The sequence below is a fragment of the Engraulis encrasicolus genome, chromosome 17, assembly GCF_034702125.1.
Source record: "Engraulis encrasicolus isolate BLACKSEA-1 chromosome 17, IST_EnEncr_1.0, whole genome shotgun sequence".
In the NCBI taxonomy this organism is placed as follows: Eukaryota; Metazoa; Chordata; class Actinopteri; order Clupeiformes; family Engraulidae; genus Engraulis; species Engraulis encrasicolus.
The window spans coordinates 30,923,898-30,940,310 of NC_085873.1; the positions used below are offsets into that span (position 1 = coordinate 30,923,898).

At 40.6% G+C, this 16,413-nt stretch overlaps 1 protein-coding gene across 1 annotated transcript; it reads left to right on the top strand.

Moving 5' to 3' along the window:
• The first annotated feature begins 5,051 nt into the window (after nt 1-5,051).
• Nucleotides 5,052-13,732, top strand: LOC134467403 (phospholipase A and acyltransferase 4-like). Its single transcript, XM_063221300.1, has 5 exons — nt 5,052-5,165; nt 5,592-5,633; nt 9,059-9,152; nt 10,888-11,129; nt 13,136-13,732. The coding sequence occupies exons 2-5, from the start codon at nt 5,628-5,630 to the stop codon at nt 13,259-13,261; spliced, it is 468 nt and encodes a 155-aa protein (XP_063077370.1). The 5' UTR covers nt 5,052-5,165; nt 5,592-5,627; the 3' UTR covers nt 13,262-13,732.
• The last annotated feature ends 2,681 nt before the right edge of the window (nt 13,733-16,413 follow it).

Consider the following 16,413-nt stretch of genomic DNA (forward strand, 5'->3'; position numbering starts at 1 on the left):
AATAAGCCTAATGTAAGAACCAAAATATAAAGCGTCCGTTAGGAGGGAGAAATGGAGTCAGGCCCTGCCAGAGGAGAGACAGATTGAGTAGGCCTATAGGAAACCTGGAGTCTTTACAGTACCCTCAATTACAGATAGATACACATGCACATGTGTACACATACACATACACATACACATAAACATACACATACACATACAGATAGATACAAGCCGGTTCTGGCTTATTTGGTGCCCTAGGCCAGTTTGCGCCCTGCCCCGTCTCCACCTTTGAGTATGGTGTCGGAGCATCATATGCGGCTCGCTTGCTGCATCAAGTGAGCTGATTATCAGTCTGATTATCAGTTTAGTCAGTTTGATTATCAGTGGAACAACGAACTCTGAAGTTAATTGAGATATTTTACAGAAAAACGTGAGGAAGTCTGTCATACAGTTGAATCACATAATAGGATACGTGCTGAAATGGGACAACAACCCATATCTTAGAAGCAAATGGACTTTAGAATGGTTTCATAACAATGAAATGCATATTCTGGAATAGCCCAGTCAAAGCCCTGACAAAAACAATTGAGATGATATGGCATGAAGTGAAAAAAAGCTATATTCACTCCAGACATCCCAGAAACCTTGCTGAAGAGGGGCAGTTTTATAAGGAAGAGGGAGACTAGATACATCCATATTGTTTAGTTAATCTGATCTGCAGGATACATCTGGTTAGGGGTATTGCGACTAACTGAGGGTTAAAACTTAATGTTAACTGCTAGCTTGGAGGTAAAAATTGTACTGCCATACCCAGAAAACGGTTGAAAGTACAGGAGAAAATTAAAACCCAATCATTTAACTCAATGGAAGGTGTAAAATAAGCTTATTTCCAAAAATGGGACAGTATCACTTTTCACAAGTTCACAAGTTTTAATCTGTTGCTTAAGAATTTCAGAAATGTTACAGCCATGTTGTTGTGATGTAGTTTAGTCATTTCTGCAGAGAGTTGAACAGGCCGCCGGCAGAAATGCTGCTGGTTTATAAACTCAAGGCATGACAATGGCGTGGTCCAGAGCTGACCACACAGGGGCGCTGTTGCTTCATTAACTGGGCATGTCTGGATCAGGCTTTGATCATGTTACCCTTTGGTCTATGCCAGTGTTACGTAAGCCAAGTGCATATGACTTCTCACAGTGTGTGTGTGTGTGTGTGTGTGTGTGTGTGTGTGTGTGTGTGTGTGTGTGTGTGTGTGTGTGTGTGTGTGTGTGTGTGTGTGTGTGTGTGTGTGTGCGTGCGTGCGTGCATGCGTGCGCGCACATGCATGTGCATACATGTCTATCAATTGTCCTAGAAGCTACCATCTGCATGTCTCTCTCTAGGTCGTCCTCAGACGAGCCTTTCATTGTTGCTTCCAGTCATCCCGATTCTCCATACATCTTTTCAGTTCGCATGTACTCAGGGCTCTGGCGTCCTTCTTGAGTATGTCCACAAATGTTAGTGTGGGACGTCCTCTTAACCGGCATGTGATGGTTCCCATAGTCTCATTCTTCTCGCTCACCCTTGGTATTCCCTAGTATAGGATTTCGTTGGTTACATGAGCACTATTACTGATGTTAAGCACTGCACCCAGCATCCTGGTGTAGCAGCCATTAATGGACTTCTCTAGGGTTGGTTTCAGGGTCCAGCATTCACTGCAATAGAGGAGAACGGACTCTACTGTTGCATGTGGTCCATGAACATTTCGATTCCGTAAGGAGTTCCAGAGCAAGAATTTAGATAGATCTGGGAGTAGGATTTCTTGGGAGTAGGAGTGGTACTGATTGATGCACTGATAAGATAAGATAAAGATAAAGATAAAAATAAAGATAAGATAAAACTTAATTGACTGTAACACATGAAACAGAAAAATTATCTAGATAATGTCTCAACATTCGGAATGGTGCCGCCCTGGCCACACTGTGGCACTGGTGCTCTGTTGAGGTTTTATATTTATTTTTATTTTTTTATTATTATTGAAAAAAGGATCTGATGCAAAAAATAGAATCAAGTATACAGATAACAGCTATACATCCACATCCTAAATGTAGTAGGATTATCAGTAAATGTTGTGGAAGTATAAAGACACACAAACATAACATAAACAAGAACAAACTAGAGATGATTACGGATGTTATAAATCGCACATTTTAAACGTGTATTAACTGCTTTAGGGCACATTGAGTGATCAATTGAAGATAAATACTGTTTTAAGTCCTTCTTAAAAATGAAAAATAAAGGTTTTCTCTTTTGAACTTCACATTTGTGAATAAAAAATGTAGCCAAAAAAAGAAATAGATTTATAAGATAGTCCCGTTTTGTGATAGTTTTTGTGTCCTCTGGTGCACCAAAATACTAGCCTGGTCCTGACCATCCCATAATACTACCATTTCATTTCGTATTATGGAGGCAATCCTTGGCCGGAAGTACGTGGATGGTCTCGCGAGGCTACCAAAATACATGACCTCCATGGTCAGTGTAAAGTCCTTGTCAATACATTCTGCTCTGTTTAGTGGATTAGCGTGCGCACCTGGCCCTGACCTCATCATTGGCCTCCCAGCAACCCCTTGATCTCATAATAATAATAATAATAATAATAATAATAATACATCAATTTTGTATAGCGCTTTTCTAAATACCCAAAGACGCTTTACAGAACATATAACATAAAACAAAAACATGAACAGACATTCAAAGACATACAGAGACTAAAACACAACACAACGGCAATAGAAAGTTATTTTTCTGTCCATCATGACGGTATGGAGCGTTCACGTTAGTGGAGATAACCCTACCACCACCGCCTTTGCTATAATCAAATTAGACCATTACCCCGTCCTCATTTGCAACCCTCTTCTGAACGGCCTCCTTCCCAACATCCCTGAGGGCTCCCTAACGGCCCCAAGACGAAACACTGTTGTGGTCAGACCTTTGTGCTAACATTGTGTGCAACATGGCTAACGAAAAGAAGGAAGTCCAACATAGACCTACACATACAGTACTACGCGCACACACGCCCACACTCTCATTGAGCTGGGCATCAAGGATTTTGGCTGCCACATGAGGTCGGAACAAATGAAATGCGCTATATTTGTGTCCATGCGTGATTTGCGATTATTAACACATTCACAAGAGAGAGAAATCTTACCAAAAACCTGATATTTATCTAGGCCTACTTGTTGTTTTGCACCCTCGCCTCAGACATCATGTTGCTGGCAGTTATGATGAGTAGGACTCTTCTTCCCTGTTATTTATGCATTTCTAATGACTCCATCTTATCTCTCATTTTAACAGTAATGTAAGGTTGGCAATTTTTTTGGGTTGTGAAGAAGATTTTCTTCGTTACCCGAGCTCCTCAGGTGCCCTGAGTGTGGACGCTCGAGCCTAAGTCTTGTCGCCACGTTTTGGAAGAATTCAGCCCAGTCATAATTGAAATAGATGTTGTTGAGAGTTTATTTGCTCACTGCTTAGTATAGGCCTATAGTGGCTTTTTCTAAGACAAAGATGCCATGGCATACCATCAATTTTAAATGTTAACAAAAGTAAAAGTAACCAAAATAAAAGGAATGACAACAAAAATATCCAAAGTAAATGTTTGGAATAAGAAAATAACACCCCCAATGCCTAATGAATAATGTACAGTCATTCTATAATTTAATAACACACCAGATGATAGCACCCTAGTATTACCCAGCACAATTGGCTAGAAAAAGTACACTGACCCAATAGCACAAGTACTGTTGGTTGCAATTCTCTATTCAATCACCAGAAATTGGTCTATTTTTGTTTTCTCTAAATCATCCATGTTTTGAATATACATGGAATTCACTTAAAGCAACACAAAAACACATTTTCACAAATATCTCTCTTGCCAAATTTGGCACATGCTTCACTTTTTCACGGGTGTTAGAAAAGCATTTCCACCACCTTGGAATGCGGTGACATGTTAAAATGTATTCACCTCTTTCAAGAAAAAGGGGGTGGCTCATCATACCTCGTGGCTCATCTTACTCCGGTCTCCCCTAATGCTATGTCACGTCATTATCAAGACATCTGATAGGCTATTACCTTGAATAGGCCTATTAGCTGCCTCATTGTATGGTAGATGGATAAATAAGAATCCGACTAGCCGTGCTACTGTTTGGGAATCGCTAGCTACGCGCTCACTTTATTACATAACCTGCTGTGAAACATGGTAGCCTCACTTTGTTATTGGCAATGTGTATGTAGGAAGCCTAAGCAATAGGCCTACGCTTGGTTTTGCTATGGTGAAAAAAATGGCGAGTGTCCGAAAAAGGAAAAACCCTCTCTGTCAGACTACATAATGACAATCTTAGGCTCTTTTGATGAGTCTCAAGCTGCATTACAGTTCATGCCTAGACAACAACTAGAAACGTTGGGAAAAGGGAGGCGTGTTAACATGCCATTTATTAAGCTGGCTCACTGACCGGATCTGTGGACTGGACTGGAGCAATTTGAAGCAAAAGTATAAAAACATTTAACCTAGGAAATGTTTATTTGTATTAGATTTTATTATTATTAGATTTGGTGTCCAATTTACAGTAGCCTGGTATGGGGCCCCTTGGGTACTGGTTGCTGTATGCCCACACAGAAGGGAAATCAATACCAATATTTATTAAATGACACGCCTTGTTGTAATTTGTTTTTAAACATTCAGTACATAGCTATTATTATCCCAAATATTTACTCATTATTTAATGGATGGGCGTGTGCACTGTACTTCAAGCTGTCTAAGCACAGGCGTGGACGTGGAGATTATTATTCATTCACACAACTATTATTCATCACATGGCTTCTTTCTGTAAAGGCTTTTAGTTATGGGAAATGGAAAATGAAAGTATTTTCCCTGCTCCAATCCCACTGCTGCATCTCTCCAGCAAGAGGTGGGATTGGAGCAGGGAAAATACTTTCATTTTCCATTTCCCATTATCTGAAAGCCTTCACGGAAAGAAGCCATGTGAATGAAAGTTGAGCTTAGCCAGAAGAGGGGGAGTTCCAGTGAGTAGGGCCTATATAAACATTTCTCCAAGAGACCCACACACAGAGAGAAGAAGCCAGTAAGAAAATATTTTGTGACTGTCATTTCAATTTTCACAGAGCTGTTTAAAGACATACTGTAGACAGAGGTAAGTAGCCTAACCGTGTCTTTATTTAGATAGAGCTGTTCCAAACAGCTACATCCTTAATTTCATAGGCCTATTAGTTATATTTTTAAATTGTGTGTAGTAGATAGAGGCTATTGTACTAGACTGTCACCTTAACATGCATGTTTTTGATAGTCAGGAATTCATACAGTAGCTGTCATACGTAACTATAATAGCCTGGTTTGTATTAATTGCAAATATTGCTATGTGAGGCTGTACTGGGTGTAATTACTTATAATTCTACACTCTACTACACATGATATTGTTAAACTGTTACAAGGTTTATATAGTCAAATAAGGGAGGTTAAAATGTACAGTATAGGTTTGCAGTTGTGTAAAGGCAGCAATGGATCGCATTTCCCCAATGCTATTAAAATCATTCTTGATTTTATTATTTTTCTTTTACAGTTTCCTGCAAATAGACAAAAGCACCATACCGTAGCTATGCTGGTAAGCTTAATTATATGATGTTGCATGTCATATTGGGAGGGAAAGTGGAAAACAGCGATCCTAGCGGTTACGTTCCAAACACCAGGGCGACCCTATTGAAACTCCCATAGACGAGTTTTTAAAAAAATCCCAAAAAGATATGACTAGGAACTATAACACCAGACACATTTTTCAGCGTACACAATAGGATGAACTACTACCTGTGAAAATCTGAAGTCATTTTTTGCCCTTTTAAGAAAAATAGAAATTGTGCCAATCTGGGCCTCGTTTCCCGATAACGATGGTTCTTAGCCTTACGTGTGTCGTTAACCAGTGATCCTACGAATGTTCTTAGATTTCCTACGACTGTTTCCCAAAGACACTCGTACATGAACGCGCGTGCACAGCCTCTAAGATCATTCGTAGCGTCGCTCTTAAGGATCGCTGTCCACATATGTGGTGCTGAAGTGTACTCGGAGTGAACTGATATTGATATTTTATTAGGATCCCCATTAGCTGATAAACATATCAGCTACTCTTCCTGGGGTCCACACAGAAAAAAATCACAAACAAGACGTCAACATACAAAACAACATATAAAACGAAGAAAAGATAAACTTCTTTTCTTGGGGAAACACACACTAAAACAGACAAAAACAGGGCTACATATATATAAAAGAAGAAAAGAAAGACATCTTTTCTTGATCATACACAAAAAATATAAAATAGAGACAGACAACAATTAATAACTAACTAAATGACAAAAAAAACACAACAAAACACACATACACACAAAAAAAACAGTTCATTGGTAAATGAGAAACCCCTAACACAACACAAAGTAGACAACAAAACTTGAAATCTGACCAAGATTACATCCTAAAGGATTATGTACAGTTGACCATAAAATGCTGCTTTATTTGCCTTTTAAAACTAACTTTACTTTGGGTTTTTAAAATATGTTCTGGGAGGGAGTTCCATTCCACCATAGCTCTACATAAAACAGTGCGTTGTTTTGAGTTTGTTTTTATAGTTGGTATTGTGTAGTTACCATTATTGGCATGTCTTGTGGGGTATGTGTGCAGAGTGGAGCTCAGAGTAAGACGTTCAAACAAACTGTCAGGTTTGCTGAATGTATTAATATGTTTAATAAAGGACAGGAGGGATACTTTTAATCTTTTGTCAACTGCGCCGTCATCTGCTGCTAAACCATTTACAAAATGTAAGGCGTGTGTCAGTATCAAAAGTTGTTTACAAGGGTGGGACTACATTTGTAGCAGTTTGCAACTATCGACAGGAGTTATTGTTGGCAAATGAAATAAAATGCACACACACAATGAAATCATGCAAAACTCCCAACTGACGGTAATAATGAGCTACGCCGTTAAGACCCAGATAAATCGCGTGCACTTGGCTACTGCAGCTTAATATTTAAGAAGACAAGTAGGCCTAGGCCTAGTTGGAGTTCCAAATTGGGATGCGCAAAGTTACAACCTCAAGGCGTTCAAGGCTTGACAACTGTCGAGAGCACGTCATGCTGTTATGAAAAACAATGTCCATCAAAATTGACACATCCCCTCGCTGCCTTTTTGTTATTGCTTAGCCTACTAGAGTCGGAATAGGGAAAGGAGCTTGGCACATGTGGTGAGCGGTGCGCAAAGTACCGCGCGCTCAAGACTTTCACAACTGTGAGGACATTTTTGCACGGCAGTCTGCTGTTATTAAAACAAAAAATCTACAAGAATCCCCATCGCTGCCTTTTTATTTTTTGTCATAGCGTACCCTTCGCCTACAACTATCATGTATTTTCGGCGTCGCCTTCCCTTTCTTAGGCTACTTGAAAATGACAGAGGGTGCAACAACTCGCTGACCATTTTTCTTCAAAAAATATAAAATAAATAAAGTTTCGGAAGTGGCCTTCCGACATCAACACTCTTGTCTCTGGTTGCCGAAGCCCCTTATTCATTTTGCCTTGTTCTTGTTCATGAAGCACCCACATTATGATTGATCACAGTTTAATTATGCCCAGGTTTATCAAACACAGTCGAACTATTTTACTGCCTGTAAAATATTTCCAAACACATTACTTTTATTTTATAGGCCTACACATCCACAATTAATGTTGCAGTGTCAACTGTGCTGCCATGATATTTAGGCTACACTCCCGTCTTAAAACATCAACTTGAAGCGCAAGTTTCCTCTTTTCCTATGGGTGTCTCCACTGTGCCATGCCTCTCGCGTCTTAAAACAACAATCTTATGCGCAGGTTTCTTCTTTTCCCTTCATATCCTGTGGGTGTCTCCACTGTGCCATGCCGCTACGATCAATCTTAGCGCGTTAAGACTACTCTAGACCACTCGTGGATTGCTCTTAGAGTTACGTGTCAACCTGCGATGGTTCTTTGCTAAGTTGGCTTTGGGAAACGCTCCGTGAGCTCTACGATGGTGTTACGTGTGAACTTAAGTAGCACGTAGCGTTAAGTAGTACTTAAGGCCCTTTCGGAAACGAGGCCCTGGTCGGAAACGGACTACAGCTCCCAGCATGCTGTGCTTCGCGCCTCGTTGACAACACAGAGAAACAAATGAACGCGAATGAACGCAAGTTCTTCGCATATCTTCACATTCTTGTAATCCTGTGAGTTCCACATTGTCTTCTTATTAAACATATATACACGCGATCATTTTGGTTTGGTTTTAACTTCTCTAGTAGATATGATGGCTTCTGTGGTGACGAGTAACCACCTCTCTGGCTCATGTTTGGCTATGCTAATTACATGGAGTAAACACGTCACACATGCCAGTCAGTGTAGTTCTGTATTAGCTTTTTAAAGAATATTAAAATCAGTTCAGATCAGTGAAAAACCGAACATTTTACCACCTGATTCGATAAAACGGGCCAACATGCCTATAATATGACTGCCACTACTTCTACTTCGTCGGCAGGGCCGAGATGTAATTTTTCAAAGAAAAAACCCATTCATTTGTTGCAGGGGCTTGGAACGTTGCCAGCAGGGGGCGATGAGATTACTTTCCCTCCCAATTACAGTGTTTATTTAGTTCCCTGCCCATTTCCTGTTAGTTCACAAACATCCAAATCATGGTACAGTAAGTGGAGTTGTAAATTCAAACTATTTAAATTCTCATTGTATATGGTCTGTTTGCCATTGCTCCACCTATTATACTTGCCATTTACTGTAAATATATGTTATTATTGTTTCATAAGGGACATTTGTTTATAGTGTATAGTGTGTGTTAGTTTGTGCAGGTCTGTGTTTCCTGTCTGTTTTTTTTTTTCTGTTGCTCTGTTATACCTGTCTGTGTCTCATGTGCCAGCGTCTGTACTGCAAACAAAATTGCCCCATGGGGACAATAAAGTACTACTACTACTGGTAGTACTACTACTAAATTTGTGTCTTGAAAAGGCTCATAAAGGACATTTCTTTGCAGGAACCTGGAGACCTAGTTGAGATAGAGAGAGGAGGATTCAGCCACTGGGCTATGTTTGCAGGAGACAATAACCTCATTCACCTAACTGTGGACGGTATGTATAGCCTACCTACACCCAGGCTCTTACTTTGTAATGATTGAACTCAGGTCCACTCACCACCCCATCCATTACTACCTCATACTCATATTATATTTTTTACATTTCTTTTCTCCTTACATTCTGTGTGTGGTGGGCAGCTGTGGCATAGTGGTTAGAGAGTAGGTCTTTCAATCTAGGGGTTGCATGTTCGAATCCACCCTGAACTCTCCCTACATCTCCATCCATGGCTGAAGTGCCCTTGTGCAAGGCACCTAACCCCACATTGCTCCAGGGCCTGTAACCAATACCCTGGAAAATGATAACTGTATGTCGCTTTGAATAAATGAAAGTGTCAGCTAAGTGCAATGCAATGTAATGTAATAATGTTAACTCCTCAGCAGCACCCCCATCATGGTAGTTCTGCAATTGTCACACTAGTGTTCTGAGCCAGCTGGCCTACATCTGTCAAAGCCTGGCTCTAAACCACGGCACAGAAGGGAGAGACAATAGAGTAACATTTAATATATATTTTATTTTGTTTTATCTCAGACAAAAGCCAGACCGGGTCAACAAAAGCCATGCAGGGACAGTGAGAGAGCAGGGGCGCCTCAGTCAAAGCTACAGCCCACTACAACATGGGCCCCAGACTCTCATACGCAGACAGAGACAGAGAGAGAATTCATGCGCTTGAGTCTAGTGAGATTATATTGAGTTTTTTCCAAGTTATCCCTGTTGCTTGTGTAACGGAGGCTAACTAGCACAGAGTTGGCGTGGAACGTTGGTAAACCTCCCTCCGATAGCTTCATACAGTCTCGTGCCGTTGGGCCGAGAGACTAGTCTCTTGGCCCAGCGGTATCGTACTGTGTCTCCCATTGCCAAACCGTTGTAGTTGACGAGGTCGCACGTTCGATCCCCGAGGGGGGTGAACAGGTGCAAGATGACCTCCGTCACAGTGGTGCCGCTGACCCGGGATGGGAGTGAGGTTTAAGGGGGAGAGTGTAACGGAGGCTAACTAGCACAGAGTTGGCGTGGAACGTTGGTAAACCTCCCTCCGATAGCTTCATACAGTCTCGTGCCGTTGGGCCGAGAGACTAGTCTCTTGGCCCAGCAGTATCGTACTGTGTCTCCCATTGCCGAACCGTTGTAGTTGACGAGGTCGCACGTTCGATCCCCGAGGGGGATGAACAGGTGCAAGATGACCTCCGTCACACTTGCTTCAATGTTTATTTCACTGTATTGTTGGTGTACATTGCCCTATATGAAATTATTGTATAATTGAACATTGGATCTATGTAGAGTGCTAACAGCTGTCAGAGAAAAAAAATCTTGTCCATATAGTGTAGCCCCTTAATGCGCACCGTACCTCCAGTGGCACGCTGTAGTCATTGAAATGTAACTATCATAGCACTACAATATGACACAACACAGGCCCTTTAGTAATGCACCACGACTTGGTCATTACCATACTGGTAACAACAAATTCATAAAGCCGCGTCTTAAAGGGTTAACATGTGGCCTGGTGTAGCTAATTTTGTACAGGGGGTCTGGAGCTGCCAAAATATCACGAACTCTGTTGGTTGAAAGCGATAATAGCTGATTTTACTCAATCACTATGTTTATTTGTGGTATACTGTATGTCTGCCTGTAATGCCTCATCAATTTGCCCACTATACTGTATTGCAGATGATAAGACCAAGAACTTGAGAACTTGACCAATGACCAATAAAGTTTATTCTTATTTCTTGAACAGGTGAGGGTAAGGTAACGGAATCTAACGGCACTATAAAGAAGGAGAGATTTAATGCTGTTGTCGGCGAGTGCAAGTGGAGCAAGAACAACACCAAGGACCGAGAGTATAAACCAAGGTCACTTAGAGAAATTCTGAAGGACGCAGAAGAATGGGTTGGGAAAACTGTCCGATACAGCCTCATAACATTTAACTGTGAGCATTTTGTGAACTACCTCAGATACGGCAATCCTGAGTCTGGGCAGGTATGTATGTCACATCATTCTTTAGTAACAATTGGGACAAATTAAATACATATCAAAAATGCTCTATGTGTGATATAATGTGATATTATATTTTGTAGCTACCCCAGCAACACACAGAGATTGCATTCCAAAAGAAAACATAAACTGTCCTTTGGTTACGTTATGCGAGACCCAAGTTACCACTGTTTCTCTACATATTTACTTTACCTGCGTTCAGAAAATTATGTCCCCAGGAAGTAGATTCATTCAAATGTCCCATCACAATAATAAACCCAGCAATACATACAGCGCACCTAGCACACATACCCCAATTAATAAATAAACCAAAAATGCTCATTTATATTTTGGAAATGTGATTTAAGAAATATGATTTAAGCCCAATCCCGTCCCATGGAAAACCCCTGAAATGTGATCAAATGGAAGAGAGGTGATCACAAACCATCAAACAAAGCTCAGCAACTTGAAATGCACTGGGGGTGCAATTAAATCATTCAAGAATGATGTGAAAGACTGGTGGAGAGCATGCCAAGATGCATGACAGCTGTGATTAAGGGTTATTCTACCATATAATGATTTCCGAACCCTTCCTAAGTTAACACATTACTATTATGTTGTTTTAAAGTGAATATCATCTTGTTTTCTTTGGATTTTTTTGAGGTCTGAAAACATTGCATCTTTTGTGTTATTTTGACCATTTGTAACTCTCTGCAAATAAATGCTCTAAATGACAATATTTTCATTCGAGACTCGGTGGAAATGTTATTGGTAGTTTATAGAATGAAACAACACACTGTGCTTCAGCAACCCCTCTAAGGGGCTTGCTTTGTCCAAGCAGAGGCTTTCCAAATGGCTGGTTCATGCTAGCCTAGGAGTCCAGGGGCTGGGCCAGCCACTGCACTTTCATCCGGTTCCACCTGCTTGATGTGACCGCTATCCCTCTGGGACACAGGGTTCTGGGGTCAGCATGCGATCCTGGAGTGATTGCATCCTCCCATAGAGATGGCGAACAAAGTCTTACGAATAAGAACATTAGGATATGAATATGTCCCCAGTTCTTAGAGTGAGATGAGTGAGCCATCTCCCTACTTTACCCGATTCGCCGAAGAAAGCGTGACTATGAAGTTAGTGTTCGCGCCTTCGGGGCCGCATTATATAGTCTCCAGGTGGTCCCGCCCTCAGCGCGAATTCCAAATTTTAGGAGTGATTTTACTAAAATCTTCGTCAGATCGACAGCCAATCAGCTTTACTCCCATAGAGATGGCTCACTCATCTCACTCTAAGAACCGAGGACATAGTCATATGTTGTAAACAGGTCAGTAATCATTGTGTCGGAGTGAAATTTCTATAATGTTGTCCTATGAAAAGATACACTTACAAATCTGCAAAAATGTGAGGAGTGTACTCACTTCTGTGACATACCGTATTTTATTGTAAGGAAGTATTAATAGTGAATTTATACAGGTTTTGATAGTTTTGATCATCAAAAACGATTTGCATAATGTAAGATAAAAGACCTGTAAAGTCAAAAAGATGAATAAATAAAGTAATACTTCCATGGATATGAATACATACCAAGTTAGACATGATATGAAAAACAATTTTTGATGAGAACTAGTGTTTTTAGGGATTTTATGGCTGAGTTTTGCTATCGCGGGTCAAAAATGACCCGAACACCACAGTTGCTTGCTCTAAATGTTCCTTTATATCTTGACAGAACTTCCCCATAGTAGATTAACACTTTATTGCAGTATTTTGCTGTGCTCTGTTCAAGACATCCCGCATTCCTTTATAAAATGTCTTTAACTTCGAAAGGACACCACTTCACTTAAACAGAGATTTCAAACCCTTTTCTTCTCTTGGATGCCTAAACACCCAGGAGTATTTTCCAGAATATTTTTTAGTCGCAAGTGGGTGAATATTTGTTTATTTGTCCTGGAATGACTCATATTCATTTAGTATAAATGTTGTTATACATTGGGTAAGCTGTGTCTCTTTTGGCATTGCAGGTGAAGAAGGTGGTGCAGGCAGTGGCACAGTCAGGACCTATTGGTTGGATTGGGGCAAGCGTATTTGCAAGTGTCGCGAGTACTTCCAAAGTCAGCGGAGCCAGCAAAACAAGTCTGAAAAAGTAACACACTAAAACCTTGAAACAAAAAAAAACTCACTATCATTAATTTGTTTAGTTAGTCTATGTGGTTGTGTGTATTACATGTACTGTTTATATAAAATTGATATGGTTGTTGTAGTTCTTTATACTAACATTTTCTTTTGCCAGTACCTTTAATTAGCCAAGTAATCCAAGATACGGTTCCGGATCCGGCAGGACAATAGGATTTTTCACATTATTCGGATCCGGCAGGATCTTAAGCAGTGGATCCGTTATCCAGCAGTTACCTAAAAATCAGGATCTGGGGCATCTCTACTTTTCACGTAGCCTAGGTCTTTCACAACCCCAATCGTTGCATGGAGTGAAAGCCATTTGGAAGAGGCCATTGAAGGCAGTGTGGCAGTAAGCCAATGAGTCTTAAAAATAGTTTGCGCCAACATAATAAAAAGGGCCCACGTGTGCGAGTTGGCTATGTGTTTCAACCCTTTCGCAGGATCCGGTGTCTGGTTCTGGATCCGGCAGGATCTTAAGCAGTGGATCCAGTATCCGACAGGATCCTAAAAATCAGGATTCGGTGCATCTCTAATGAGGATATTCAGATAGCCTGACAGTCCCCAGTTGCCATTTCTGGTGTTTCGTTTGTTTGTTTTTTCCCTAGGGGCTGGCCTGCAGTTTAGAGGGGTCGGCCCATTGATTAATCTTCAATATACTGTAGACAGTGGACTGCAGAACTGCAGTCAAGCAGGGTAAAGTACAAAAACAACTTGCATGTGTGAGGGCGGTGCCATTTGTTGTTTTATGTTGTTTTTATGTTGTTGGTTTGTGGTTTTAAACATATGCCTAACACTGTTAATGCATAACAATTTTCTGGTTGACTAGGGTAGAGCTGTCTTGTACTGTAGTGTACCCACCTGTACACAGACAGACAGACAGACAGACAGACAGACAGACAGACAGACAGACAGACAGACAGACAGACGCACACACGCACGCACACACGCACGCACACACACACAAAATATGGGCTACGTTTCCCAAAAAACACTTAAGTATAACTTAAGCCTTAGTAGTACTCAAGTATGAGGTGCCCCCCCTAGGCAATAGTTAAGAAATGGGTCTCACATCACTAAAAGTTTATACACTATTTTACCTCACATATGGACTTGTGGATGTGCCAGAACAAATATTGTATAGGTTCTATAAAATGACTGTATGTATAAACTTTCTGTGATGTGGTATATTGCCTGAGTTTCTGGAAAACGCAGCCATGGCCAGTAGTGAGGTAGGCCTGGTTTTCCACTGCCACACTATAAATAAGGGAAGCAAGCAACAGTGTCTCAGTTGATTGCCATGGCATACAGTGAACCGCATCAATTGCAGAATGCCAACCCAGCCTATGGAGCAACAGTGTCTCTGTATGGTCAGGAAATAATGGTATCATTCAGTGCAGAATTTATATTTTCTATAGCTTTTACTGTAAGTAAATCATGTAATGGATGGGTGCACTGCACTCCAAGCTGTCTAAACACAGGTCTGAAACACTTGATAAGCACAAGGAGATTTTTGGCATCTCTCCAACAGGAGGGAATCGTTTCACTTTTCACTTCCCTGATCTGAAGTTAGAGAATTCTAGTTGAGCTTCTACAGATTTTTTTTTTTTAAATGTGTTATCCCAACTACAGGTAGTACCTGTTCTGGCATCACTGCTGGCACAGTTTTGGTCAGCTTGATAATAGCCTCACAGGTAGTGTAGGGAAATGAGGGGAAAAAAGGTTGGCTGTCAACCAAGTTAGTCCCACCTCCATTCTTGACTGGACACATGGGACACTTTTCTTTGTACTTCTCACTGGGTTACCACCACACATGCTTGACACCATCTAAAATAAATGTATGTATCACGGTCTCAGCAGAGACAAACAGACTAAGGATATGGAGATACATCATTTTGTTTCAGATGGTGTCAAGCATGTGTGGTGGTAACCAAGTAAGTAGTAAGAAAAATGTCCCATGCTTACAGTCAAGCAAGGTAGTGGGCCTGACATGGCTTAGGGCTGCATAAATGCTGTCAACACAGGGAACCTGAATTTCACCAAAGCAATCATGCATGGTATATTATTAACCTTAGCATTCTGTTGTAAGCTCAACAGATGTTATATTAAACTTACTCTATGCACATTTTGGAAGTAAATTGTGTGGTCATTAATGGTGTGCAATGTATATAACAACATAAGCAAAAATGGAACATTTATTTTTTGCATTTCAAAATGTGAACTCTCATTATCACATAATTACACATATACTCACAGTGTCCATAATTGCAATGTATTGGAATGTATTCATTCAGCAAATCAGGGCTTGACACTGGCACCTGCCAACCGGCCAAATGCTGGTAAAACTTGGCTGTGGCTGGTAACAATTTCAGTGTCACTAGCCAATTTGGCAGGTAGCTTATTCTATGGTAGGACATATCAGAATAGCGTATATTCTGCACTTTGCCCCTTGTGTATCAGTTGTTTGTATATAAGTTCAAGAAAAAGCTCAGTTTCTATTTGTTTATTGTATTTCCATATTTCCATGGTTAGATGTACAGCGTCATGACACAAATTGTGGATAGATGAAAACAATTGTGGCAAGTGGAAAAGCTGGATGGTTAGTGACTCTGGAAAACCACTAGCCACAATGGCCAGCAAAGCGAAAAAGTTAATGTCAAGCCCTGCAGCAAATATGAAGGTTATGATATAAAAAGTTATGGTTGGGGACAAATTCTGAACGAGGCCAATCTCTTATATGGGTTGCATTTATATGGATACATTAGACTTAGTTTTAAACATAAATTTAGCCTAACCTTAAAGTAATGGTTTAAAAATGATTCATGTAGTTCCACAACTCATACCATACATCTGAATCTCCTTTGCTATTCTCAGTTGGAAATGCATAGAAAAAGGCAATCTCTTGCATGAGAGATGGCCCCGCTTACTGCCTTTAGTACACCCATAGACAATTACCACAGTGTTACTCAATCACTCACATAAATAAGCTATATATCATGCAATACAATATTTTATACAGAGTACAACAACTATTATCCCACTTCAGCATAAAGACAAATCTTACAAACATTACAGATGTGTGGGCTGAGAGTATTTGTGCACCCAGCTTAAGGTGGTTGGTCTAACA

Coding starts and splice junctions, on each gene's coding strand:
- LOC134467403 (XM_063221300.1), top strand. Junction 9,153..10,887: donor CATTCACCTAACTGTGGACG/GTATGTATAGCC, acceptor TTTCTTGAACAG/GTGAGGGTAAGGTAACGGAA. Junction 11,130..13,135: donor GCAATCCTGAGTCTGGGCAG/GTATGTATGTCA, acceptor TTGGCATTGCAG/GTGAAGAAGGTGGTGCAGGC.